This window comes from Ixodes scapularis, unplaced genomic scaffold (genome assembly GCF_016920785.2).
Source record: "Ixodes scapularis isolate PalLabHiFi unplaced genomic scaffold, ASM1692078v2 PGA_scaffold12__126_contigs__length_90152505, whole genome shotgun sequence".
In the NCBI taxonomy this organism is placed as follows: Eukaryota; Metazoa; Arthropoda; class Arachnida; order Ixodida; family Ixodidae; genus Ixodes; species Ixodes scapularis.
Window position 1 is genome coordinate 7,040,181 of NW_024609838.1, and position 27,882 is coordinate 7,068,062.

The 27,882-nt window shown below is 49.2% G+C and overlaps 1 protein-coding gene and 1 non-coding gene across 2 annotated transcripts; one reads left to right on the plus strand and one right to left on the minus strand.

Annotated features, from left to right (window-relative positions):
- The first annotated feature begins 273 nt into the window (after nucleotides 1-273).
- LOC8031501 (dynamin-binding protein) lies at nucleotides 274-27,557 on the plus strand. The gene is made up of 21 exons (XM_029989756.4): nucleotides 274-799; nucleotides 975-1,152; nucleotides 2,837-3,086; nucleotides 3,703-4,629; nucleotides 4,732-4,763; nucleotides 5,325-5,438; nucleotides 9,322-9,424; nucleotides 11,244-11,364; nucleotides 13,597-13,723; nucleotides 14,300-14,391; nucleotides 15,196-15,345; nucleotides 17,475-17,580; nucleotides 18,100-18,233; nucleotides 18,323-18,427; nucleotides 18,929-19,060; nucleotides 19,776-19,937; nucleotides 20,224-20,406; nucleotides 22,430-22,645; nucleotides 23,213-23,393; nucleotides 23,936-24,621; nucleotides 25,920-27,557. The coding sequence occupies exons 1-21, from the start codon at nucleotides 710-712 to the stop codon at nucleotides 26,103-26,105; spliced, it is 4,275 nt and encodes a 1,424-aa protein (XP_029845616.3). The 5' UTR covers nucleotides 274-709; the 3' UTR covers nucleotides 26,106-27,557.
- Trnac-aca lies at nucleotides 6,368-6,449 on the minus strand. Its single transcript has one exon. It is a non-coding gene; the product is annotated as a tRNA-Cys (tRNA).
- Nucleotides 27,558-27,882: the final 325 nt, after the last annotated feature.

Here is a 27,882-nt window from a genome sequence, read left to right on the forward strand (position 1 = left end):
GCTACCAACATAGCTATCAATCACACACAAACGATGACCATCGGGCGGCCATCTTGCACGTTAAAAAAGTCACCTTTCTGGAGCGTTGCACATGCTGCCAGCAGCGAGGTGAAGACACGGTTTCTGCTCGTTCATCGGCATTCGCCTAAGAAGTTTTTTTAAATCTTTGAGTGAACAGTGAAACTTGCCTTCGGCCGTGTTTTAAAATTTACTTTATTTTTCTCCAGCGTAAGGGATTGGCACATTGGCGTTCTAAAATCTTCCCTGCGTACCACGACCTGCCGGAGTAACTCGGATTCGTTTGCCTTCGACATGACGTCATTGCTGAATGAAGAAAGAAAGTCGCCTAATGACTGTAATCGAACGCACCCACAGGACTGTTCCTGTTACGGCAGCTTTGTATTTACTTGGGGTTGCGGGGATATTTCCCAGGTTCGTAGTTCAAATTGAATTTTCCGCGGACGAATCGCGGTTACCTCACGCCAATGGCGGACTTTACAAGGATCCGCTAACGAGGTACGATTCCAGCCGTTGAGCGCAGCAGCTCCGTTCGAAAGAGGCCAAATCAGCTGATGCCCACTCGGCAAATGTTGCCGCGAAAGCGACTGCATTTGATCGTCGCCTCTGCGCCGTCCGATGCCTGGATCGGCCCCTGTGCTCCGATGGGAACCTCGACGCCGACCGAAGCATCGTAGCGCACCGGGTCAGCATGGAGCCGGGGACCGTCGTAAAGGCGCTCTACGACTTCAATTCGGGGCTGGAAGGGGAGTTGCCCCTCAAGACCGGAGACTTGGTGCAGGTGAGCGTGCATTTCCGCCTACCTCGCTTCTCCGCCGTCGTGCCTGCCTCATTTCCTCGCTTGGACGTGGAAAGTACTTCCCGACGCGTGCCTGGTAAGAGCGAAAACGATGAAAAATGTTGAGCTCCGACCTCTGGGCAGAGAGGAAACCGGAGTCGAGGAAACCCTGTTCCAGGTGGTGGAGTCCGTGGACAAGCACTGGACGCTCGGCAGCGTGCGTGGCGCACGGGGCAAGTTCCCCACCGCCTTCGTGGTCGAGGTCAAGCTGCCTCCGGTCCTGCCTGGGCAGCAGCTCTTCGCGGCCACCGCCGATTTTTCCTCGGACGTTGACGGCGACCTCAGCTTCCGATGCGGTCAGTTCGGCTTCCTATGGCCGTCCGCTTCTCCGTGGAGGGCTGTCCGAATTGAGGGCCTTGGCTGTCTGGGGAACCTATCATGAATGCTTGCAAATAGAGGTCACAAAATGGTTAGCCCTGAGAAGGAGACCGGTACGACAAACCGAATTCGAATAATGTTAAACACGTCCTCGTTTGAATTTTCGGCAGATGCTGACGGTGAAGAGATTGTGCGCTTGCAACCGAGTGTGACGAAGAGAGACAAGACCAATTTTGAAGCCTCTTGCGATGGCATAGGACCTGCTCCGCAGCAGCACATCCGTTCCTTCGCTGTCGCAAGAAGCTTAGAAACCGGTCTTGTCTCTCTTGGTCCTATTCGGTTGCAAGTGTATGAACGGCACTTCATTCTTTGAGCGTGTTGGCTGCATATTCACATCAGGGATCGATAAGCTTTTTGGCCTATAGGTTGTAAACTGGGTACGATGCAAATTTCAGCCAGAAGAATAAACAGCTCTTGTGTTACAGTGTGCACCGCCGAAAAGACGTATCCTCTCCCGAGCACCAATAAATGACAAGGGCTTGGTTGTTTCATGCCCAGCCCGGTAAGAGCCCCAAATATGACAATCTTTGTGACGCGTGGCAGAGCACGAGGCAGAGAACAAGGAGATCAGAAGGCCAGACACATTATTACGTTACGAAAGAATTGTCTCCAACGAGCCAGGAAGAGTAAATGAAGAATGTAGTATTTACAAAACCGAATACAACTAAAGATATCAACAAGTGTCTTTAAGACCAGCTTCAAGAACGAGTTTACAAAGCCGATAATCATTGATTGTTTTGAAACATAGAATGGCCAGTCCCGACGGATTGTCCAGGGAGGTGATGCTGTTGCGGATGTTTGATCAAGATGGTACACGCCGGTACAAAACGTGCACACCTTAAAAGCGCTGCGCACATTGTAGCCGCTACGAGTGTTGACCGGCAGCCAGCGTGTGCAGTGTGTCTTGTAAACAGTCGCAGACCAACCACAGATGTATTTCCAGAAATGTCCAGTATATTCATCACACGATTCTTTGGCCTGAAAGGAGAAAGCAGGGGAGAGTAAAAGCAGCTTGTAGCACATTTTTGTTTTTACTTTTCGGCGAGCGATAACAAAGCTACAAACCCAGGCGCACAATTTGTTTGGCGGCGTAGTGGTGTCGACTTCTCGGGGGTTTTCTCCCTATTACTGTTGGGATATTGCAGTCCTGCCTTGCTTTTACATCAAAATCTAGGCGATTGTTTGACAATTTGCCTGATGGCATGTTCCCACGCATATTGCCATCAAAACTGCTGCTAGAAAATGTAGACCAGGCATCAAAAGAAAAGTAAGAACATGTGCATCAGAGATTGCTAGACCTCTTTCGCTATTTGTATGGTGGTGAGACGTTCTCACCAACATAGTTGTGTGACCTTGCGAGCGGATAAAAAGTGCCTAAATGGTATATTACACGGAAGCTGTGGCATCACATTCAATCAGCAGCCTAGAATGCTCTTGCTCTCACCTTGATCAGAATGAGGCCCCAGGCGGAAATTGGGAGACCACTTTTGAGGTGCGGTCAAAACACCAGTGGCAGACGCGTTCCAGGCTCCATACTGGCACGGGCCTCGTTGGAAAGTAAGAGAGTGACCGGTCTTCTTGGACGTGTTCGGTGTTCTCCAGGCGACCTGATTGTGGGCGTGAGCGCGGTGGACGACAACTGGTGGCGGGGCCGGCTGGGGGGCCGGGATGGCATCTTCCCGCTGTCCCACGCCTGGCAGCTGGAGGCCCCGAAGACGTCCCGGGGCCCCTGGAAGGCCGACCTGTGGGCACGGGCGCTTCAGGACCTCTCGGCCCAGCTGGACGACGAGATGAGCCTCGCCAGGGGAGACCTTGTGCATGTCACCCAGATCCTCGACAAGGACTGGTTCTGGTGAGTCTTCAGTAAACAATATTTCATCTGGATCCTTGCCCATTGAAGCTAGTTCTGGACCCCTACCTGGATGTGAAGATGCGGACCTTTTTACCTGGAACGAATGCTAGTGCCACACTAAGTCGCCCCATCCCGTCTACGTCGAGTGAGCGGATGTGTCCTGTTCCTTCGTCGATCGAGTACAAGGCACAGTGACATAACCAGTTAATTTTTGTCGAATTCAAGGGCGCTGTGTAGTCTCTGACGGTAGAAATGTCTTCTTCGGATATTGGTTCCTTTTTGTTGACTAATGCCGCAACCTGATTGGGTGCGGACTTGTAATGAGATGCTTGAAAGTTGCCCTGTGCTTAAGCTGTCAGTTCATACAGAGTGTACAGAGTACATAGCGCGACAGCGTTTGCACAAACCAGCAATCGCTGGCCTTTTTCCTTTCTCTGTTAGAATGAAGAGGCTGTCATTAAAACTATGTGTGCAATGGGAAGTGCTTGTTTGTATCACTAGGGGTAAAATATGGAGCCCGAAAATACTCTTTGGATGTGAACTGAAAACAAACAAACAAACCTGATGTCATGTCATACATAGACTTTTTTTAAGCACCTGGTCGGTTTTCTTTCAGGGGGGAATGTAACGGACTGTCCGGAAAGTTTCCACGCAACTTCGTTGCCCTCGTTTCGGACATTGAGACGCCTGACCTCTCAGTCTGCCCCGCTGATTCGTCTGAGCCGGCTCCTAGCGAGAGTTCGCCCGCCAGTGCCGTCCCAGCTCCGCCAAAACCTCAGCGAAGCTTCGAGGTTGACCCATCCACGGAGCCGACGACGCGAGTCGCGTTGTCAGAGCCATCCGAACTCGTAGCCGGCGGCTACCACAACCTCAACTCCGGCCTCGCCCCCTACGGGAGAACAAAGTTCCCGTTCGTGGCGCAGTACCCTAACGAACTTTCGTTTGGAGTGGGTGAACTTGTCACGCTCGTTCGCCACGTCGACGACGAGTGGACGGAAGGCGAGCTTGGCGGGAAGGCCGGTCTCTTCCCCACGGAATACGTGGACGTCATCGTCGATTGCGCGAGTCCGAACGCCCCCGACGCCTCAACGGAAGACGGCAGCACACACGGCGGCGCCTGCTTCGGCAGGGCGCTGTTCGACTTTGCCGGCGACACGGAGGGCGACCTTCCTCTCTCGGCAGGAGAGGTTGTGGTGCTCCTCGGGAAGGTCAACGCAGACTGGTACCGGGCGCGCTCGCGTGACGGGCGCCTGGGGATCTGCCCGACGTCCTTTGTCGAGGAGTTGGTGCGGTCGTCCGGAGAGCCCGTCACGCCGCGGAAGATGGGACGCTTCAATTCGGCGCCGAGCTGTCGGGCGGAGGAAGTACGGAGGAGGACGTTGCCACCCTGGGGTAGCCTCGCAGAAGAAGCAGAAGATGCCAGGGAGCTCAAGAGCCTGCCCTCCGTCGACCGCGGCGAAGAGGGCGGCGAAGCCGAGGCGGCACCACCACCGCTTCGGAGGGCGAACACTCTGTCCAGCTCCGACAGTGCCGCTTTCAAGAGGTGAGTGTCTCGAGTCGCGTTGTCATTTTTTGGTGTTTGTTCCCTCTTTTTTTTTTTTCTCTTTAGTTTGGGCGTTCATTTAAGCCGGGTGTTCTGTTTCAGGGAGGTTGCAAGCTTTCACGAGATCAAGCCAGGTAAGCATTTAACAAACTCCAGACATAACGCAATCCCGAGGTTGCAGGTAAGCAAAGGCTGACAGACACACTAAAAGTCACTGGACTTTTCGTGCATGTGTCGTCTTTTGTTTACCTGCAGTCTCGGGGTTGTGTTATGTCCAATCTTTGCCAGTTCGTTTTCGCCCTGACTTTTTGCATAAAATGTCAGAAGTTGTTGACCAAGAAGTTGTTGGACTCTGCTGCGACGATATGCTGCGACGACGGGTCATCCTCACAAGGTTTTTATTGACACAGCTGTGCTCTTTAAATGTTCTGCAACTCTCTTCAATCCGGTATTGTTGGTCAAATTTAAAGGGATACTTAGACTCATATTTATTTAGCTCTGTGAGGAACCGCCAAGAATAAATTGAACTTGAGGTATCGTCGCTGTTACAAACAGTTCCGTTTTTACGAACAATTTGGCTAACTTATCTTTGGGCAATCTTGTCGGGTGAAGTTGTGGCTAACGGCTTGAGGATTTTGAGTCTTGGGTCCTGATGGGCTGTAGTGGGTTGACGGGGACGTTCCTTTTGGCGGCAGTGGTCCAGCGGGCAGCCGTCCCCAGGCGGCCTCCCCCAGCTGCCCCGTCGTCCGTCTCGTCCGTGCCCAGCAGGACGGCCCCACCCATCCCGCTAGACCCCTGGATGGCGCCACGTGAGCATTTCTTGTTTTGGCTCAGTTCTCTTACATTGTGGAGCTGAGAACCCCGAGGCAAGTGTGACAGAAATTGTAACGAAATGTGTGATGGCTGATTCACGCAGCATTGTTTGCTTCCCATATGTATTAGTGATCGAAACATCGGTGTCTCAAATGTCGCGTCCCAGGCTATCTCCTTGAACTGGTAGGTACACGCTCGATAGGAATTACGGATGTCCTGGTGACTTGCGGCATAAGCAGACGCAAGCATCCACAATGTAACGCAACGTAAGCAAACGGTGCTGTGTGAACCAGCTTTTATGCATTCCACAAAGGGCCATCTGTACAAAATGAGTGGTAAATCGAGAAGTAAGAGTGAAATTCTAAACGCGCCCCAACGGGAATTGAACACGTGACCCTGGGATAGTAAGTTCGACATCCTACCATCGCGCCAATTGTGGTGTAGGTGCAAAGCTAACTGACTTTGTCTCTACTACGCCGATCATTACTAACCGTCGGAATATGAACGCCGATCACCAAACACTGGCATTCGGCATTACCGTGTTTGAAATTCGCGTTCTAACAGTTTATGGGAAGAAACGAAAAATCCAAGACGTGCCCACCGTCACAGACGAAGACGGAGTTTTAAATAAAATAAATGCAATAACCAAAGAAAACAAATTTTGCGCATTTACTCTACTGTGTATTGTGTGTCACAACAACAGCAGTGTGGCACCCGCATAATTTGTCATCGTTGCAGCGCCGTCGTCGTTTCTGCGCCGCCTTTTGAGCACGCTTTTAGGGGCGAAGCTCCTTAGGGTCTAGCCTTGTCCGTCCAGTGTCCGTGCTCACATCGATCTTGCTGGTGCTCGAGCTCGTGATTGTGCTCGTGAGCTCACATGCTTGTGTAAAACAAAAAAAAATTATGAAAAAAAAAAAAATGTTTGCGCAGTCGACAGGATCGAACCTGTGCGGGGAGATCCCCAATGGATTTGTAGACCATCGCCTTAACCACTCGGCCACGACTGCGGGACGAGTAGGGGGCTCTGAGATGTGGTAGTAACTCAAGAGCTGGGGTTTCTGTCATGGATGAAACGTTGCATGTAGCCGCTCAATGTCTATACAGGAGAGGGCGCTGCGGTCAAATGCGTATATAATTGCATTAAACTTTGCATGCATTGGCTCAACGTTTATAGACGAGAGGGTGCTGCGGTCAAATGCTCAAATGCGTATATAACCACGTTCCATACCACACATTCTCTTTCTGACATGGATGAAAACGAACGAAAGGCTCGGCATGCTGCGGCTCGGCGTCTACGCAGACAAGCACCACCAGAGCTTCGCCCCAATCAACATCAATCACCACGTGGAGCTGCGGTCATTTTTTTAGGATTTTCACGTCATTTCCGCTTCTGCTCAGGATTTCGCTCTCGTGTCTCCCACTGACAGCTGTCGCTGTAAAATCTTAATTGTCCACCACAGACTTTAAAGAAAATTCCAGAAACACATTCTGTGTGTGCTGACTTTATTCGTATGATCGAGATTAATCTAGCATTTTCTTTCCAATTGCGATTGGTCAATAGGAAGGATTAAACAACCGGAATCCCATCCATCACTTCGCATCGAGCAACTTCTAAGGCTCTTTTTCGCGACATTTGTAAGACCATAAAGAAGGACCGCTCGAGGTGTGAGGAAGTTTGCTTTAAATTGCGGGGGACAGCCGTACTGGTTGGTGTTTTTTTCGACAATCGGTTTGTGTCAGTCGTTCTGTTGCCGGTTTTTCATACTTGGAAGTGGTCGTTCGGAGCTACGCAACTTTGGCATTATGAATTGCATTCAGTTGGCAGCTCACTTGTACAGTCAACAAAAATATTGTTAGACACAGTAACCATGGAGTATTGGAGGTAAAAGAAAATGTTGTGCCGTTGTTTCATGAAGTCCAGTAAGTGCTTTGTTCAAGATGATGTGCCCAACCTTCTACAGCATGCTCGCAATAATTCAAACTCTGATATTTCGTACCCCTGGTTAATTCGAAGGAATTGAAATTTTTTTTTTTTGCCACGCTACCTTTTTTTATGTATTTATAAGCCGCTAATTCAAACGGGATTTTCGCGCGATTCATACTTTTTGTTCTCGCGGCGCCGTTGAGCGCGCTTCTTATCGAGCGCCGGTGCGCTGCGGAGAAGCAACACCAGCAGAGCTTGCTTCCGCCAACGAGTTTACTCAAGCTCGTTGGCTTCCGCAAGTTTTGCTTCTCCCCAGTGCACCGGTGCTCGGCAAGAAGCCCGCTCATGGGGGCAAATAGTCCACAATAGGCAACCTTTTTGCAAGATGAAGAAATTTAATTTTGTATTGACGTGTCATGTGTTGTTCAAGCAGACCACAATAGACAACATTTTCTAGGGTTAAATAATCTTATCTCGTACATCTCACCCAGGGATGGGCAAAATACATGCAAATATGTATCGAAATACAAATACAAATTACTTCGTCAAAAATGTATTTAATTGCAAATCTAATTACATTTCCAAAAAAGCATTTAAATACAAGATACAAATACAACCAAATGTATTTGGTCTCCTCCAAATACTTTTCCAAATACATTCCTCAAAATATGCGTCGGCGACTTCAGGGCACCTGCAAGAGTTTCTGGGTATCTCATTTTAATTTTGCATCGCACACTCGATTACATTTTGGTATAGACGAACAAAGAACCGAGACGACCAAGACGCGCAACACTAGCTAGAGAAATTTTTATTGTTGCAACTCGCACCAGTTACGAAAATCTGACGACCCGCGCATTTAGAATGTTCCAGGCAAAAATATGGATGGAAATCAGGCTGGAAAGCATCACAAGTTATCACAGGCACTTATTTAGCCAGTTGCCCGTGAACGTTGATTTCGTCACTTTTCTTGCCTTGGACTAGCACCGTAATCACAAAGTCACTAAACGCTTGTGTTTGATTGAGAGACACTGCATTCGGTGCAGAACGTAGTTTTCTTCTTGCTCTGGACAGTGACAATAAATTTGAGGGATGTATTTTAGCCCAAAAAATTGTATTTAATTACAATTGTATTTGAAATACCCACGTTTTAGTATTTAAATACACACGTCAAATACATTACCCAATTGGTAATTAAATACAAATGCAAAATACAGAAAGTATTTGAAATACGTATTTCAAATACTTGTATTTGAAATACTGCCCATCCCTGATCTCACCTATATTTGAAGTGTGGCATCCTTGCTTATGATCAGTAGGCTTGTGTAGAGGATGTCATAAAATATCTGCTATGTATGTGTATCCGTCCATATAATAAATCATAATTTTCTTTCATCATATTTAGGTGAATTTTTGTTAATCCAAACTTGCAATAATTCAAAGAAACTTCATGGCTTCCTGGAGTTTGATCCAACAAGAGTCTACTGTAAACGATTCGGTCAGACTTACTTTTTTACATTTTTTCCTAACGTTTTTGCAGTATCAATTTAATCTCTTGTATCTAAAAATAACCCATGCTCTTCAAGGGGTTTCTCTCAAGGAGCATAGGAGTGATGTGTCTTTTTGGCATGTTTAGTATATTTCTGTTGCTACTGGAGGTTGGGCATCATTTGCATTATTTTTAGAAAATATACTGGCCTTCATCTTGTGTATTGCATTTCATTTTCTGGCCCACTGCAGCACTGAATGCTTCTGACAGCGGTGTTTTCACACTTGGAATCTTCCAAGTCTCGTCCCCACTTGTGATGCACATGAGCAGTTTGATTGCTCATGGCCTTTTCTTTGCCCTTATCTTCGCAAGACTGTCTGCCACACTTTTTCTTGTGCTGTGTGTGGGCTTTGTTCTGCTGCACGGATGCAAGTTTACCATTTGCTTTCTCTCCGGTGCTTGGTTGCAGCATCCCAGCCGGAAGCCCAAGCACAGTGCAGTGGCACGTCGCAGGCATCTCAGGGCGCTCCGGTGCGACCAGAGGAACAGGCCGCTAAGGAGGAGGAGCGGAGGTGAACCCTTTGTTAATTCTTCTTTTGGCATATCGGTACAAAGGGAACAGATCAATGGAGCACGCTAAAAGCTTAAGTAATGGGGACAGCTAGGGAACAGGCAGTGTAGCCTCATTGTCGCGTACTTGGGGATATATTTTTTTCTTTTCCTTGTAAACATACATTAGAAGTGAGATTTTAAAGTGTTATTCATGAAGGATTGCTTTGCTTTGTATGCATGTCAGCGCAATACGAACATTACCACCCTGAAAAGTTTGTCGTGACAGAGTTGCAATTAGTGTCTCTGTCTGTCTCAAATCCAAAGTTAAAGACAGGTTGCTTATCTGAGCTGTTGTTTGTTTTGCCGGTAAGATAATTAATATTTGCCCATCTTGTCTTGCCCAGACTTTTCGTTGAATCTTGTACGTACTAGGATCCAAAAGTTCCGGGACTGGGTCCATACAGCACTATGCGTGTAAATCAGGCCTGTGATGATTCTTTGATCATATTACAACATAATTCCTCTCCATGGAACAATGGTTTTATCTAAATGGGTTAAGGAGTCTCCGCAATGTATCCGGTTTTTGCGATCCAGGTTGTTACTTTCAGCGATATTATGATGAATGTTGTTTATGTAGTAGCACATTAATATTTACCATTAAGTTTTGTGCTCATGTGAACTAGTCCAGCAGAAACCTTCAACACATTGAAGTGGGTTTCTATTAAATTTTTTTCCCGAACAAACAAACATAATGTAAATGGGGTGATCATTGAACTGCATTTTTCATAAATCGCCACCGAGCGCCAAGTTTGTTGTTAACAATAACTGGATGTATTCCAGCAATTGCTTGATTTACTTAAATGATGCCACTTCTTTGTACAGAGGGAATAGTATATTGTAATGTTACAGAAGGATTGCTGTGATTTTGCTACAGATGTACAGCGTGTCCCAAAACAAAATTTACTGTGTTTTTTCTACCGCAAAAATAAACTATACATTACCAAATGCTCAATATCTGCCGGAATGCAGCTCTAGAGTTTCAAACCAGATGCCAAAGTTTCAGAACTAACCGGTGTCTCGTTCAAGAGTTAGAAGTGATTCTGAAATTTTCGACTGAAAAATGGGGCTCATTTTAGCCCGTTTTCGGTGACTGGCGCCATAAAGCTGCATGCATGCAAGAGCTCTGTTGGCCGCCATTTTCCCATTGAAAATTTCAGAAAATCGCATAACTTTTGAACAAGATAACGGTTAGTACACTGAAACTTTGGCATCTTGTTGGGACCTCTAGCTCTTCATTTGGGTTTGAAAATGAGTTTTTCGGTGATGCATAATTTATTTTTGCAGTGAAAACAACCGTGTGAATTTTTTTGGGAGAACACCCTGTACATCACCATATGGATCCTGTCCCATAACTTACCAGATAATCAGTTCTAAATTTCTCGGAAAGCCAGCCGTAAAAGATGGCCACTGCACAGTCTCGACCAGAGCTACTATATAAACTACGCTTCAGATTAACAACATTTACTCATCTTGGAGCTTAAAATCACGGTTGCCAGTTATCTGAAGCTTTATCTGAAATCACAGAAAACACTTTTCCGTCTTCCACAAACGTCAAAACGCTTCGCGTTAGAGCAAAGCAACATTACGTGAGCTTCATACACTGAATCTAATGCTGAGGAAGTCGCCCCTTTCGAACCATGACGGTCGGCAGTTGCGTCTGCTCTGTACTGAACACCAAGATGGCGGCACCCGCAACAATGCCGGGGAACAGAGTGTCGACGCTTAGCTTATTTAGTGGCTCTAGTCTGGACCTAAGAGATGACCGGCGTGGGTGTGCAGGCGCAAGCGTCGTGACCACCGGCAGTGTGTGGTGACAGAGCTGTTGCAGACGGAGCGTGACTACCTGAAGGCTCTGCAGATGTGCTACGACATCTACTTCAGCGACCAGGCCAAGGCCAAGGTGAGGGGGATCCACTAGGCTCCTGAAAAAGCATTCTGCGCACCTGAAGAGCCTTCAACTCGAGGAATATCCAAGATACCACTCGGCGACTTTCTGTCAAGTGCTCCTGCATTGTTATTTTTCACAATTTTTTTGTTTAGTTGTTAGATGCAATCCATCCTTTTCCCTGGATGTGGCGCCACATATTGGCACATATTGGAACCTGATTGTGACTGGGTTTGGGGGTTAGGGGGGTGGAAAACAATAGTACCATTAGGCTTGACTTCTGCACGCTGCTAGGTTTGTTTGATATTACTGTCGGCTTTCTACCTAGTTGTTGTGGCTCTGCTAGTTTTCGGAGACAGCTCAGAGACAGATCGCCGAGGACATCCTGTTTTAACCAGATGGCTGGGTCGAGAAGCCACTGCATTCTTTAGGCCTATTGCGCGACAAAGTGTGGCAGTAACTGCACTACGAGACGCTGTGACGTCTGGGTCGCCTGCCTTCCGTCGACGAAGAATGTGGCGTACATGGTATCGGTGTTGTTCTCAAGAAGCGCCGGAAGCGTCATGCGCAGCATTGGTGGGCTGTCATTTCCTACTTTTGGTGGATGAGCAATCTCTTTATTGCTCGTAGCGATCGAGATTTTCGTTGTTTCGTGTCAGCGAATGCAGTCGGCCCAAAGTCTGGGTGATGGGTAATTGTACAGCAATGGTTTTCTTGTGTAATGAAGCGACAAAGTAACAATCACGGAATTTTCTAGCATGCTTTTTTGGGGTGCAATTAAAGTGATTTACCTATGACAAAACGAGCTCCGTATATTGTAAACAAATTAATTTTACAGGCTCAATCGTTTGCGAAATTCAAAAACATTTTGCGGGCAGAAAACGTTGCGATTAAAAGTACTTGGCTATGTATCCTTTACCGTAGAGTAACATATTCGCGGTAAGTCGAGAAATTTGCGACAGTGAGGTTCTCGTGAAATTTATGTCGTTTATGGTAGTTGGGTATGCTCGTTTACCTGCCAAGCTTTTGTAGGGCCCCAGGAATCAGCCCCCTTTACAGCATGAACCCGCGTGGCTCTTCCATCGAGGTAAAATTTCTCCGAAGGAAACTGAAAAAAGAAACTCGTCCCCTCCCCCAGCCGGTGCTGATTCTGACATCCCGAAGCAACACAGCACTTTGCCATCACCCAAGCACATTGGGAATCGCACGGAACCGCTCGTTGCAAGCAAAATGGCAACCTTCCTTTCCCCCCGGCCTAATCTGGCCTGGCAACACGAGCACTTGTACTCTCAGACCGGAAAGCCAGAAAAGGGTGGATTTAGGTTGATTCAAGGCCCACTCTAAGCCCCGCCCACAGATCAGTGGCCCCACCAGTGGCGTCACTGGGGTCAGCGGCACATGAGGCGGTTGCCCGCGGCAGCAGCACCCCCCCCCCCCCTCCCCTTGCTCGTTGCCCGCCACGACACCCCCTGGAGCACTGCACCCGGGCCGGTCCGCCTGTACGTAACAAGCTCCAAATTTATGAGATCTATTTTAGTGGCAAATTTTGCCTTGAGAAATTCTGAGGCACAAGTTTCATTCCTGCGTCAAATTGGAACAGCATCCTCGACATTTTCAATGGTGGGCTTCCAACGCAGAAAACCGAGTCGCCCGAAAGTCGCGCTTTTGACGCCATCTCCCGATTGGCGCAGCAAGCATTCGGCCCAAAGCGTATGATGTTGTCATCCGCTTGTCTGTTGTCATATGGCACCACAAGCACAACCCTAGAGAAACTTTGTCGTCTGTCAGGGACGTCCTACTCTTTTGCAGGAATGGAGCTACGCCTCGAAAGACAATATCTACCCGAATAGTACATTTTTGATGAAAGTTTGAGCTCATTACGTACAGGTGTCTATTAGGTATTCTCACTTGTGCCAGGTGCCTCGTTTTATAACTCCTTATTTGCCCCCTTTTTGTTTGGCCACAAAATCAGCGTCGCCCTCTATCGGGTAGCCCTGGCACATCTATTTAAGATTTTTTTTACGCATCATTCATTCACTATAAGGGTGAAATACATCTGACAGCACTATAAGCGACCAATTCTCCGAGAGATTTGATCTTGGAAATACTGCAGTACAGGACCGGAAGCGGGCTGTTTGCATACTGACACTACCGCGTCTCAACTCGCAGCGAGAAAGAGCGAATACGTAACGTCGCGCTAACGCCAGTAAAAAAACCTTAAAACCTGGCTCTTGTTTTGACGTGCAGATGCGAAGCCTGGACATTGATGCAATTACACTGTTTGGGAACCTGGACGAGGTGATTGCGGTGTCCTCCCAGCTCCTGGGGTCGCTGGAGAGAGAGCTGGTGAACGCCGAATCCTGTCAGCTCGTGGGTGAGGCCTTCCCCGCACGCGCTGCGACTCAGTAATCCCATCTTCCGAGAGCGGCTAGGTGCTGCGGCCGACTATATACAACCTCGTGTAAAGTTGTCGCTGGTGCCATTAATATTGGAAAAGTGCGGCACAGGTTGGAATGTTCCGCAACAAACATTAGTTGTTTTCGTCTTGATTACAGCCACTGAAGCTCGAGAGCAACGATGCTTGAGCCATCTCGTTGCCTAAATCATTGTTACCCATTATTTTAATCTTCGTCTGAAATAGCACGAAATGCTTTTTTGTTTCTAAACTCAATGAAACAGTCCACGACAGAGCAAACCCATATCGCCCGGGATTCCCGACATTGTGTCGAAAGCTCGGAAAGTCTCATTTTTAATCATAGCGATCACCAATCACACCTGCTAAGCACTAAAATAGCGACACTCGCAAGGTAACCGGGGAAAGGAGTGTGGATGCTCAGAGCGTAGCAGGGGCTCTGGTCTCGGCGTTTGTGCTGGTGGACAATGTTCCTGTCTCTTCGGTGAACACAAAGTGAGAAAGACGCTTGACTGATTGGCCTCCTTCTTTTCCCAGGGAAGTGCTTTGTGAGCGTGGCCGAGGAGCTCAAGGAGGTGTACGGCCACTACTGCCGCAACCACGACGACGTCAGCGGCCTCTGGACCAAGGTATGGCTGTGCTTCGTTTCCTCCTCTCTCGTCTCTGCTTTACCATGAGCAAGTGAAGCTTTATACTGATAATGCCTGCCCAGTGGCTGGCTTCCCTATGCTTCGTCGTCGTTGCGTCTGCTTCACATAATTGCTACTAGAGGCGCCAAAACCCCATACAAAAATGCAGGCGACTCTTCTTCGCTTCCCGCTGCCAGTCCATTGTGATGCCATTTGTGAATTGAATACATTCGTAACCCATGCTACATAGCAGGCGCAGGGCACCGTCAGCACAAGGACAACCCATGGCCACATTGGGTTGTCCTTGTGGTTGTTTTGATTTTTCTTGTAACGTAAAGCCATGATTCCATCCTATTCGTGACTTGGGCGAAATCGACGGCACTTAGTGGCTAGAACAGAAAGCTGTGCCTGCAGGCTTGCTCGCCGGCCTTCTCGAGCACATAGACATTGGCTGTGCCTGGCGGTTAAGACGAAGCCGTGGAGGTAACTTTGGAAATACGCGACGAAAATGGTATTCACAGTACTGGGGTTAAAAGAAACAGCAGCCCGGAATGACCAGCCTACCATTGGGCACGGCGGCTGCTGGAGGACCGTAGCTTTGACTGCCACGAACGGCCTTGTCAGATCGCAGCTCGATTCAGGCGTCACCTGGCCATCGTAGGATGTGAGGGCCGGTGAAGGGGCGACGAGCTTTCCTCGAAGCTTGATTGAGGGATGAATGTGACTTTTCTTCCCATTAGCTTTTTCTGTTCAAAGGTTGAAGGGACCATGCTAGTAATGCCATCTCTCTTTCCATGGGCGCAGTACATGGCCAGTCCCGCAGCGGCCCAGTTCCTGCAAGCAGGGGTGGAGCGCATGCAGCGAGAAACCAACTGCTTCGACCTTCCCTCGGTGCTCATTCGCCCTGTGCAGCGCATCCTCAAGTACCCCCTCCTCCTTAACGAGCTCAACAAGGTGATTCCACACAGCGTGTCTGGCGGCAGACAGAGCGTCGTTGTACTATGTCTTTTACTCTTTTTCAGCGTGGTCGTCCCGTATGGAGTGCGCCCTTCCCTTCGCTCCCTCGTTGTTCTATAGAAGCTATTCATATACATTGATGAACGTGAAAGAATGCGGGCAAGCCGTTGAACTAACTTTATAAGGACTTTGGGGGTGGTATGTGTGCTTGTTAATTTTTTTTCATGTAGTTAATATAATAATCTAGAGGGAAAGGTCCCATGTATTCGTGCCACTTCAGAACGGCGGGGCATAGGCACAGACATTGGTGGTGCCAATGGGCCCATGTCGCTGGTGACACCTTAATGTTCACAAAGAAGCAGTAAAACATGACCTGTAAGGTGTGTATCTTATTCTTTTCTAGGTTACTTTGCAGGAAAACACCGGAATTGCACATTGTAGAAATCTAAATTACATTTACAAGTGTTCGAGCAACTTCAACTTGTCTCGGCAAAACCAATAGGCCTAACCTTTCATCTGCTTTCTTTCGCTGCTCTTTTTTCGCTCTCTCTCTTTCTGGACCGCTGACGTCAGAGCCCAGGATTTGCCGCGTTCTGGTCCCATCTTTACCCCCCAATTCATTTTTGTCTCAGGCTTTTACAGCGGAGTTGTTAAGGGCTAGTTTTCCCAGTATCATGTCCGCGGGCAAACAGATGTCGAAACAAAACTCTGGACAGCTACCGCCATCTATGAGCGACAGTGGCAACCAGACAATCGGCTTGCCAGTTGTTTGGTGCCGCCGTTGTTCATAAATGGCAGCAACCTTTCCACTCAGGTTTTCACCAGAGTGGAAAGGCTGAATTTCTCTAGGCGTGGTCCTAAAAGTCATACTTGAGGTCGTCCTAGACACCGTCCTTGAGGTCGTCCTAGACGTCGTCCTTCAGTTCGTCCTAGACATCGTCCTTGAGGTCGTCCTAGAAGTCATCCTTGAGGCCGTCCTAGAAGTCATCCTTGAGGCCGTCCTAGATGTCATCCTCGAGGTCGTCCTAGAAGTCATACTTTAGGTCGTCCTAAACATTGTCCTCAAGGTCGTCCTAGAAGTTGTCCTTGAGGTCAACTTAGACGTCGTCCTCTAGGCATTGTCCTAGACGTCGTAAAGATAACAGCTTCGCTGGTCTTTCATCTTCACGTGAAGTGGAAGGGCTCTACATTTTCATTATGGGGTCATATACGGTGATGTCTCGTTAATATAGGCACCTTTGCTCCCCCAAAAAGTGTCCATAATAACGAGAGAAAAGGCGTGTGTTTACCCGGTTTGTCCCGGAAAATGGTGACTATATAGCAAGGTATCCATATTAAACCTCTAGCCACAAACAGAAAGGGAGCAAAATTAAAAAAAAATTCATTGTTGCCATCTGTTGGCAGAGCCGCAAACTAAGCCATGAGCGAGCCTGGTCCGTCCAAAATGGTTGAGCGCATGAACCAGAGAAAACAGACAAGCTATACTCGTCCTGAACGGTTTGTAAACAGCTTCACAAACGGTTTGTAAACAGCTCGGCAAGCTTAAATACCCTGTCAGTGTTCTTTTAATGAAATAGTAATGACGGTTTGAAAGAATCTGGTGACCGTTTGCTGTAAGCACACAGCCGTGACTGCCAGTGAATATTTCCGATTCGATATGCTATGGCAATTTGTCTGTTCTATATACAGAGTTTTTGAGGAATGTATTGTTTTGGGTATCGGGCATATCCCTTTCAGAATTCAAATTTTGCTCGGTCTAAGATTAGCCTTGGCGTTCATTGGGTGCGATGTATTTAAGAGGCACAAACGGCGTATTGTTTTCAAAATATTGTTCAGTTTAGCAGAAGTAACACAGCTCAAGCTTGGGAATAATGCCGAGTGGGTATGCTTGACTCTGCTTGCGTTCCATGCTTTGGCATTTGCCGTACCTTTCCCGACAACAAGCTCCTTCCATGGAAGAGCTTTTCTGTGACGTCTGTCCGAACGCTTTCAGTCGACGGAAAAGGGCCACCCAGACAAACTTGACCGTGCTTGCATTCCCCGCTTTGGCATTTGTTGCAACTTTCCCAACAACTAGCTCCTTCCGTGGAAGAGCTTTTCCGCGACGTCTGTCCAAATGCTTTCAGTCAACAGAAGAGGGCCATCCGGACAAGGTGATGCTGGCCCAGGCCATGGAGAAGATGTCGGACGTGGCAACCTCCATCAACGAGTTCAAGAGGAGGAAGGACCTCGGTCAGTGCCTTGCCCGTTCAGACTGTTTATGTTCACTTTTTGATGCCCACAAACTGCATCGCAACACAAACGAAAAAGAAACACACACATCAAATGCTAATATTGTATGCACAAAGATACCAAACAATAATATCAAATATATACCTTATTATACTTTTGACATTACTAAGTTAAAACAGCTTTTAAAGGCATAAACATGTCAATTGAAGGTGATTGAATATCCTGCTATGGTTCTGACATTATTAATATTGGGGGAACAGGAGCCGGGAAAGCTGTTGGCAAATACTGCAGAGACCGGTTATAATGAAGTTGGTTATAACGAAGTTGGTTATAACGAAATAGCGGCTACAGCGAAGCGATCACGATTTCCCATTTCCTTTTGCACTTCGTTATAACCGAAGTCGGTTATAACGAAATGGCGGATATAGCGAAGTGATTTCCGAATCCCGTTAACTTCATTATAGCCGGTCTCGACAGTACAGTCTAGCGCGTGGTCAGTAGGCTCGGGTTTCTCCGCAGTGTCCAAGTACCGCAAGGACCCTTCGGAGTCGACGCTCTCTAGGAGGCTGGCGAAGCTGAACCTGCATTCGGTGCTGAAGAAGTCGTCCCGGTTCGGCGTCCGCCTTTCGTCCACTTTTGGACTGACCGCCGTGGTGAGTGAACGGGCGGACCGTTTTTTCGTGGCCGCCTCGGGCACGAAGATGGGCGCACAAGACCTCATCTCTGGTTCCCGGGGACGCAGGAGAAGGACGAGCAGTTTGAGCGGACGGAGCGAGAGTTCAGACTACTGGAGAAGGCCCTCAAGCTCTTCCTCAAGAACCTCGGTGTTTTCTGCGACCAGATGAAGGTGAGTGGATGGACCCAAGGGCTCCTGTCTACCTTGGGTTTCTAGATTTCACACTCCTTGGGTGGTCTTCAGTGACACTTTTAAGGTCTCCCTAATCGCGGCCGACTTTTAGAGCTTCTACCACGCACTATTTTGTAGAACAGTGTTCCAATTGGTAGGCTGTTTTTTTTTTAAGTTCAAGTCTATCTTCTAACACAATTCTTAGTTTTTGAAGTCTATTGTCTTGACAACCTATTCCTGCCTCACATGGTCTATAATCCTGAAGCCTCGGGGTTACGATGGGCTGGGGTTTTCTCAGGCTGGGGTCTACAACCCTCGTAGCGTGGCACGCTTACGAGCCTGGACCTTTAGTTTACTTGGTTGCGTCTTTTTGCAATCTCTGGTCCTTGGCGTTGTGGGCCCTGGACCTAAGAGTCCTTGGTGCTTACGATTGTTCAGCGACTTTGTAATACGTACTGAAGAGAGTCTGTGCATTGATGTGGCGGCGCTCCTTGTGTTCAGGAGAGTGTGCAGGTGTCCCTGCAGCTGTCCGAAGATCTGGTCCTCTTCTACCGAGACCGGAGCCCTGTCCCCGAGGTGGACAGGTACCGGAGTGTCCAGCACGCCATCTGTGCCCAGCACTGGCAGGAGTTTGTGAGTTGCATCGCAGCTGCGAGACTCTTTCAGCATAACAGCGGAATTGCTCGCTCCGGTTTTGGTGTGCTTAGACCACGCTGCGTGTGCGCCACCTACCGTAGCTTTGTTACCTTGGTTTTAGGAAAGGTAGCCCTACTGAATTTGCCAACTCTGTGGGGATCTTACATAGTTTTTTTTTCTTGGCACCTAATCTTGGAAAAGAATTGCATCATTCGTAAAGTTTTCGACTTCCGGACGTTAAAAGACACTTTCTCGGCAAATTTATTCTACGTAAAAAGTTTTGTGGTCAAGACCCAAATTTCGGAGACCTCTAGCGTCTGTGACGGTACTGCGGGTGCCCCATTTTAGGTCTGCCTATTTTTGCGTCGCTAGGCTTCTGTTTTGTGGTAGCAATAGCATTTGGTCAACTTAGAGGCAAGGGAAAGGGCATTGAGGAGTTACAAAACATGAAGGCTCGCATTTACAGGTCGTGGTTTCGCACGACTGCATTAGAATTTGGTATGGAGTTTATACTCGCTTCTCAACTTGAGCCTGACAGCTCACCTGCTTTGCGTGCGCCCCGACAAAGGCCTCATTTGGCTGATTTAAGAATGATTAAAAATGATTTCAAGAAGGTTTCAAGAAGGTTCAAACTCGTGTCAATGGGGTTCTTCTCACGAGTTGGGTTTCCTGTCGGAGTTGAGCTCACAGCCGCGGTTGTGTGGTTCTGCAGGCGACGTCGGTGGAGCGTGACGTGGAGTCGGTGCTGAAGCAGCTGCTCCAGATGTTCGGTGGCCCGGGCAAGCTGATCACCAAGCGACAGCACAAGCTGCTCGACTACGCCGCCTGCAAGGCACGCGTCGACAGGAACCGAGACGTCACCAGGCACAAGCCGGTGAGGGACTGCAGCGACGCAGAGATATGATTGGCTCCGGTTGAAGGACAGCAGGTAGTCCTCAAAGCAAGCTGCCTTGAGGTTTTCCGACTATCCTTCAAGCAGAGCCAATCAGAGCTTGGCATTCTGACGTCACTACAGCCCCTGCAAAAGGAGCAGATGACTTGTTCTCCGCATTGCTCCCGCGGCTGTTGCCTCTCCCTTTTTGACGTATGGGTGGGATAGACACCGATGGAAGCTCCAGGCAGCGTGCTACGGTGGATGACAACGGCCCAATGTTTTACAGCTGGCGGACGAGCAGCAGGTGGCCAGGAACGTGTACGGGGCCCTAAACTCGCAGCTGCTGGACGAGCTTCCCAAGCTGTGCTCACTGTCGGCGGAGATCCTCCAGTCGTGCGTCCAGGAGTTCCTCAGGGCTCGCAAGACCTTCGTGGGAAGGGCCACCCGGGAGCTGCTCACCCTCATGGAGGTGCCTTGCGCAGTTCCCCTCGCGCGGCCTCGTCTGGCACATCTCGTCTGTCCGTGCGTTTAATCCAGCCTAGTACCGACCGACAGACTGTGTCGACCTAGCTAACTCTTTTCCCGTGTTTAACGCAGTTTTAGAGCGCAGCTCTTAGGGGCCCGTTCCCGGCTTGAGCGGCGTCGCCGTCGGCGTCGGCGTAACCGCAACCCTCGTAACCCTCGTGAGGGTTACGAGGGTTACGAGGGTTAATCTCATGAGGGTTACCCTCACGAGGATCACGAGGGCCACGAGGGTTACTTACCCTTGTAACCCTCACGAGGGTTACGAGGGTTCATTACCCTCAAAAGGGTTACCTTCACGAGGGTTACCCTCACGAGGGTTACTAACCCTCGTGAGGGTTACGAGGGTAAGTAACCCTCATGAGGGTAACCCTCGTGAAGGTAACCCTTTTGAGGGTTACTTACCCTCGTAACCCTGAGGGTAACCCTCGTGAAGGTAACCCTTTTGAGGGTAACTAACCCTCGTAACCCTCGTGAGGGTTACGAGGGTAAGTAACCCTCAAAAGGGTTACCTTCACGAGGGTTACCCTCACGAGGGTTACTTACCCTCGTAACCCTCACGAGGGTTACGAGGGTTAGTAACCCTCAAAAGGGTTACCTTCACGAGGGTTACCCTCACGAGGGTCACGAGGGTTATGAGAGTTACCCTCACGAGGGTCACGAGAGTTACCCTCACGAGGGTCACGAGAGTTACCCTCACGAGGGTTACTGTTTTATGCAAAAGTAATCCGCGTAATGTTGCTTATTTCTTTTTGGTTTGCTTTAGTGGTAATTGCCACATGGAGTTTGTAAGAAAATAAAAACTGGGTTATAGGGGGTGTTACTATAGTTCTGACTAAAAAGGGGGAGAAAGTTCTTATTCCTAAAGGGAAACGCAAAAGGCACTTCCTTGTCCCATAAGTAGATGTGCACATATGGGCACAATTCAAAGACGATTGTTACGCCCGCTTAAAATTGCAATCCTTAATGCTGTCGCCAGTCACGACGCTCATGCGGCTACGGTACCGCAAAAACTCTTCTCGTTGATGATTATGACGCAATTTGTGAAGATGCAGTGTCGTCTGCCAGTTAGGAGGCACCTGAGGCGAGCGCCGCCATGCCTTTACTCGACGCACAGTGGGTGAATATAGACCGGGCAGAGAAGCGCCAATGGGAAGGGGCGGTGGTAACGGTGACAGGATGCTACTCAAATTGCAACTTCACTTTTATGAAAATGCATTCTGCATTAAAAATTCAACCTTTTATTTATATCTATAATTCAAATGTTGCGAATCTTCTGGTCTACACAGGAGGGAAGAGAAATGCGTGGCATTAAAATTGCTTCCTGCGACGTCCCCCCTCACCCAAAACCACAGTCTCTTGCACACGGTACACACCGAACAAATAATGAACTGGCGCTGGGACCGCTGGTTGGCTGCTGCTCGACCGGCATTCTGTCGGGCCCCGCTGTATTCTCTTGCATCCCTCGCCCTTCTTTCTTCGTCTTGCCGTGCCCGCCACCGTTGCCCGGGGATTGCCTTGGTGGTACACAAAAGCCACAAGCAGGAGCCTTCATAGCATGTGCTGGAAAGATTCCAGCTCTGTGCCCGAGCACACACGGGAAAAAAAGTCTCCGCTCCAAAAGCCGATTGCACCCAGATCAATCGGTGAAACACAAAACTGCTATCAGCTGGCCCTATAGGCCAACCCGCTGTTCACAAACAAGTCCGCTTATGCCCACACTATGTGTGGGCACATCTGGGTGAAGTGAAACGTCTGCGCACGCGCCGTGCCGACAGCAGCGCCTCTGCAGAAGCGTGACATCAGAAAGGTCTGTAAATGCTGCGCATTTAATAGTATGCCTCACGAGATATTCACGCGAGCACTCTTCACACGCAACACTTGCATTCGGGGAGACTGCAGGAACATTGCCGAGAAGGAACCGACTGAAATGTGGTCGCTCACTCCTGGTGTCCTCCCCCGGCTTGCAGCTTCCGGCCATGCATGGCGCCCGGGGCAACAGCGACGTGCTGGAGAACTTCCGCATCCGGCAGAGCGTGCTCCTGCGTGGCCTGGCGGAGCAGCCGTGCGCCAGCGAGCACAACCCGTTTGCGGCGCTGCTCTCCAAGGCGGACGCCACGAGCCTGTCGCGCGCCACGGGCGCCAGGGCCACCGCCAGGCTCAGCCTGGGCACCGCACCCGCGCAGGTTGGCGCACCTCCCGTTTCCTTCTGGCTGCTTTGTAGCCTAAGCACATTTCGATTTGTCGGAGAAACCTCGCAAAACTTGTTCGAATGAATCGAACGACGCTGGCAACAATCAAGAGCGACGACCATTGCAGCGCGGTACCTCGATGATCTCTGTGCTTGCTTGGCCGTGACAAAGGACTCCAAAGCAAATGACGATGTCATCTCCTTTCGACCGAGTGCCGTCATCTGCTTATTGTGCCTATCGTGAGATGGCGCCACGAGTACAATCCTCGGTTAAGTTGTTCATCCATGTCGGAGTCTGCAGTCGAGAATGTTGAGGGTTTTCTTGTTTTAAGCACAAAGTTACGTCCTGACATTTCGTAAGTATAATGCGCCATTAAAATATGGCATTGATGAAAATTTGAGGTTGCGTGCAGGTACCGTTTTTACGATGAATTTTTGATCGAGCCCAGGGATTTGTATCTCCCTACAAGCGCCCCGAGAAACTATGTGCGCAAAGTCGAAGCACGTTTTCTTCCTCAGAAGTGCCTTTTAACATCACCTCCAACTATGCATGGCCTTGCAGACGGACATGCAGCGGGTGTTCCTCAAGTCCAGCTACCCGGTGGAATGCTTGTTCACGGTGTCGCAGGACTACGTCTCCGCAGACATCTTGGACATCGGCCTCAGGGCGGGCGACGTGGTCGGGGTGGTCAAGAGGATGGACCCCATGGGGAACCCCGGCAGGTGGTTCGTGGACGACGGAAGTGAGTTGTTTCGTGGCACTGGCCATTCTTTCAAAACTTGGTCAACAAAATGGGAGTTTGGCAAACCTTTGGCGGCTCAAATCTGAAATGATTAGAATGTTTCATTCTTTTTCGAGATTCGACTTGAAACATTTGACGAATTTCAGTTTGGCAGTTTTGAACCTCAAATACTATAGTCACTGACAGACGGGATGAGTTCCAGTTGTCCTGGTGCGACCTTCCTACCTTGGATGACGGCGTCTTCTGAGCCTCAAGTTTGTGTGCGCAGCCAAAGCACAGGTGCACAGGCAACAAGCGCGTGCTCGAGGTGTTCGAAAGACCTGACGTCCTGACTCTCTGAGTGACTATAGCTTCCTCGTTATAGCCCCTACCGCGCAATGCAAACGTGCGGGACATAAACAATTAAAATTGGAAACAGACGTATCAGTTAGGTGTATCAATTCACTAACTTGACATAGATGTTACAAATAGAAACAGATGAATCAATCGACCAAACGAAGCCACAAACTTGATGCAGTCGTCGGAATTATTTTCTCTTGCAGCATCGAAAGGGTTCGTCGCCGCGGCACTCTTGCGGCCCGTCGTTCCGGGTGCAACCGCACCGGCCGTCTCTCCTCGCGTGTCTCCGCAGCCGGCCCTCACGGACCACGACCCCCCTCCGCCGTACAGCGCTACGGACCCCCTGCGGCCCGCCACCCCGAACCCGCCTCCCGGCCAGGCCCTCAACCCCAGCTTCAACCCCGCCTTCGTGGGTCGGGGCAAGTCCCCCTCCGCGTCCCCAGAGGCCTCCAAGCCCACCAATTCCCCCGTCCCCGAGAAGCCTGCGACAGGAGACGAAGTGTCCGTCTACAACTACTCGTTCGGCCACCAATCGACGATGGAGCGGCACGCTTACGAAGAGATTCCGGACGGAGAGAAAGGTCCATCCATCGGATCGCCCGTCAAAGAGCCGCCGCCTCCGGCAGCGTCGCGGTACGCGAACTTGGAGTTCGATCCGCTTGCTCCGACGGATCTGCGAAACTCGGAAGAGGTCGACGCCAAGCCGAGGGCTCAGGAGACGGGTGTGGCGCCCTTTGGATCGGCGCCCGTCGGCGCGCGTTACGGAAACCTGGTTCCCGACGGGACGGACTTCGTACCGGGGGTTGGAGGTGCGCTCTACGGAAACCTGGGTCCGGAACCGACGCCGCTTGCTGCCGCACCTGTTGCTGCACCTCCCGTCGTTAACGAGGTGAGGGGTGTCTTCACTACGGCTAAAACTCTTAGCAACCGACCTCCATGTCGCCAGTGTTACGCTTCCGGATCTCCGACTGGTGCGTTTAGCGTCCTGTTCCACCCACGCAGCAAAAGTTGTCCCCAAAGGGCAACAAATGACCTCTCAAAAGTGTCGCGATCTTGGCAGTTGGTTGTAGAAGTTCCGTCGGAAAGCTTGAGGCAATACGAGTGTTTCCCTTGTCACGGCATTCGGACTCCCGGCTGCCGAAGCGTCCTTGGGCTGGAGAGCAACCTGCAGCAGAACAGGCATCTGCCATGTTCATCACGGAACGGCGACGGCGTGACACTTCTATAACATGATGGCGCGGAAACCGAGGGACCACTGTTTTGGACACGGTAAAGACGCCAGTTGGAGTCAAGGCACCGATATGGTCTGGCCCAGAGTTCATCGCGGCTGTGCGTGGAGTTCCTAGAAACCATATATGGTTGAGGGAGAGAGAAGAGGGTCAAGGACGCAGAATGAGCAGAACGCCATTCGTTTGCTGAACAGGGGAACTGTGCAAAAGTCGGAATAACTTAGCAGTTCAGAGAGCACGATTTTAGCTAAGTATTAAATTCTCGCGCAACATCTGCTTGTTTGCTAACTGCAGCTTTCCTCTCTGTCGTCACTGTGCTGTATTTGCTGGGGTTTGTTGGGAGTCTTCGTCACAGGGAGAGGGACCCAGATTTTGAACTGAAATGACGTCTTTATCGGGAAGTCAAGTTTGCAGCTACCCATTGCTCTGCTGTCTTGAACTAGTAGCGAACTGAAAACACAGCTACCGTGTGCTCATTTTTGGTGGACAGTGGCAGTTGCTACCCTTAAAAAAGTACTTTCGAGCCTGGTGATAACAAAGTCAGTGGGAATTGGAAATCATTCCACTATATCCTCTATTTTGTTATAACTGACTTCGGTTAACGAAGTGCAAAAGAGAATGGGAAATCGTGATCGCTTCGCTGTAGCCGCTATTTCATTATAACAGACTTCGTTATAACCGGTCTCAATAGTAGTAACTAACCAAATTGTCGCAAGCTGGAAGGTTATTACGGAAAAAGGACACAAATGCACAATGTTTTGGAGCCAGCGGTAGTACATTCTTCGCCGCAGGCGTGGTTATACAGGTATCTTTGAGGCGTCCCATGTACCGCAAATATCCTGTGGACAATCTATGTAGCAGCTGAGATAATTTAAAAAAAAAAATATGCGAAAGAGACGAGTGCTAAGTAGACTAAGTTTACGGACGGAGCACTGTGGTGCCCTCTCTTGTCTCGCAGTACCACTACGCCCTCTACCCCTTCTCTGCCTGCGGTCCACACCAGCTGAGCATCGCCCAAGGCCAAGTTCTGTTGGTGGTGCACCAGTGCGACCTGCACGGGAACCCAGAGTGGTGGTTCGTGCAGGACAGACACGGCAACCAAGGCTACGTGCCGGGCAACTACCTGCACAAGTACAGCCGGTGATGGGGGCCCCCGCCACGTGGAGTCTTCAATCTCTTCGACGAGGGCGTGCAATGTGCGCTTTGTCGGCTGTTGGAAACATCCCCTCTTGGTTTGGCCGGGCTGGGCTTGCCAAGTTACGATTTGCGGCTAATTTAGTTTGCTGAATTTTGTGCCGTCTCTAGGATATTTTCTCAATTTCTGCCATGTTCGAAATGTAGATATCGGCAGTTGGCATTTTGTTTTGCAGGTCACGATGATTTTTGCTGGGAGCCTATTTTTCTGATTTCTGTCTGTTTTGTCTGCTGTGTGTGTCGTGGAATTCCCAGACAACTTTCCCTTTGCTTTGTTGCGCAAGCTCAACATCTAAGATTATTTTTACCTTTTTTGTCAACGGTGGCCTCGTGATCGGCTAACAAGTACAACCCTTCTTTTTTTGAAGGCTTGGTTTCTTTCAGAACGTGCTAGCACCTATACTAAGAATGTATGCATGTTTATAAATTAGAGAAAGTCATGCAGATTGGATATAGGATTGTGGCGTAGTGTCGCTTATAAATATGCGAGATTAGTAGTGCCACAAGTAGCTTCTTTTCTATCGTCATGGCCTTATCTGAGTTATCTTTCTGTGTTGTTTGGACGTTCCTATAGCCTGGGGATGCAGCAAAGCATTCCCGTTCCTGATTATGCTTCGTAGGTCCCCATATCTGCAAAGAGATGTTTCAAGCAAGGTACAAATTGAGCCATTTTCTTTCTTGTGAGGGATGATTTGGCTCTGCAAATGTTTGTGAGAGCTAGCTGGACATTGCATGGTATTGCCATAACCACGGGCTGCCAGCTAGGTTTGTGGAGTTGGCATGGCAGCTCAGAACTCATTACCTTCCTCTGGTAGCTTACCGTTGTAGAACTATGGAATGAACCGAGCGTTGCAGCTTCGTGCGCCGGTTGCTCTAGTCTGGAGCTTTGAGTGTGTCTCGTACTTAGTTGTTTGGTCGTTTTGCCATGCAACATTCCTGTCCAACTAAACGTGAATGTTCTTCTGGTGGTGCTCTTATATGTACGAGCCTTCTACAGTGTTTACTTTTGTTGAGTTTTCACTGTTGATGTGTGCTGTTGGATTGACCGAGCATTGTCAGGGAAGGTATGCCGAGTCTTCAACAACACAAGGCAAGTTTTGTACATACAAGTTAGATCTGCTAGTGTCATACTTTATTTTTAGCTATGAACGGGCACTAAACTATCTTTGCTGAGCTGGTTTGGCAGCTTGCAGATTATCTGAATGTGTAAGATAAACCGAGAACCATTATGCAAAGTACATATATACTCATTGAAGCAGCTGGGGAAGCTTCTAGGCTGGTGTGTACTCAAATCTAACTTAATTTCTTTTTCTTTTAGAAGCACACATAAATCTTTTTGCTCTTGCACAACTTTCTGTATTGTTTGTTTAATTTAAAATAAATATTTTGGTATTTGATTTTGCTCCCTAGCACTGTGATGTGCTAGGGTATGCGGAGCGCAAATTCGTCTGCTTCATGAGCAGGAGTTGAGGTGCTTCGATTGGAAGGATAGTGGGTAGACCTAAGGGCAGCTAGCATTGAGGTCTAGCCACTATCCCTCCATCAGAGTCAATCGGAGCTCGGCTTTCTGACGTCATTGCGACCCCTGCGCAAGAAGCATACGAACTTGCGTGAAGAGACGCGGGTAGCGAGCGGGGGAGTTACCGCTTTGCTTCCGGATGGATGGATGGATCAATACGGCTGAGCCCTTTGGATCGGGCGGTAGCTTACGCCACCTAGCCATTTTG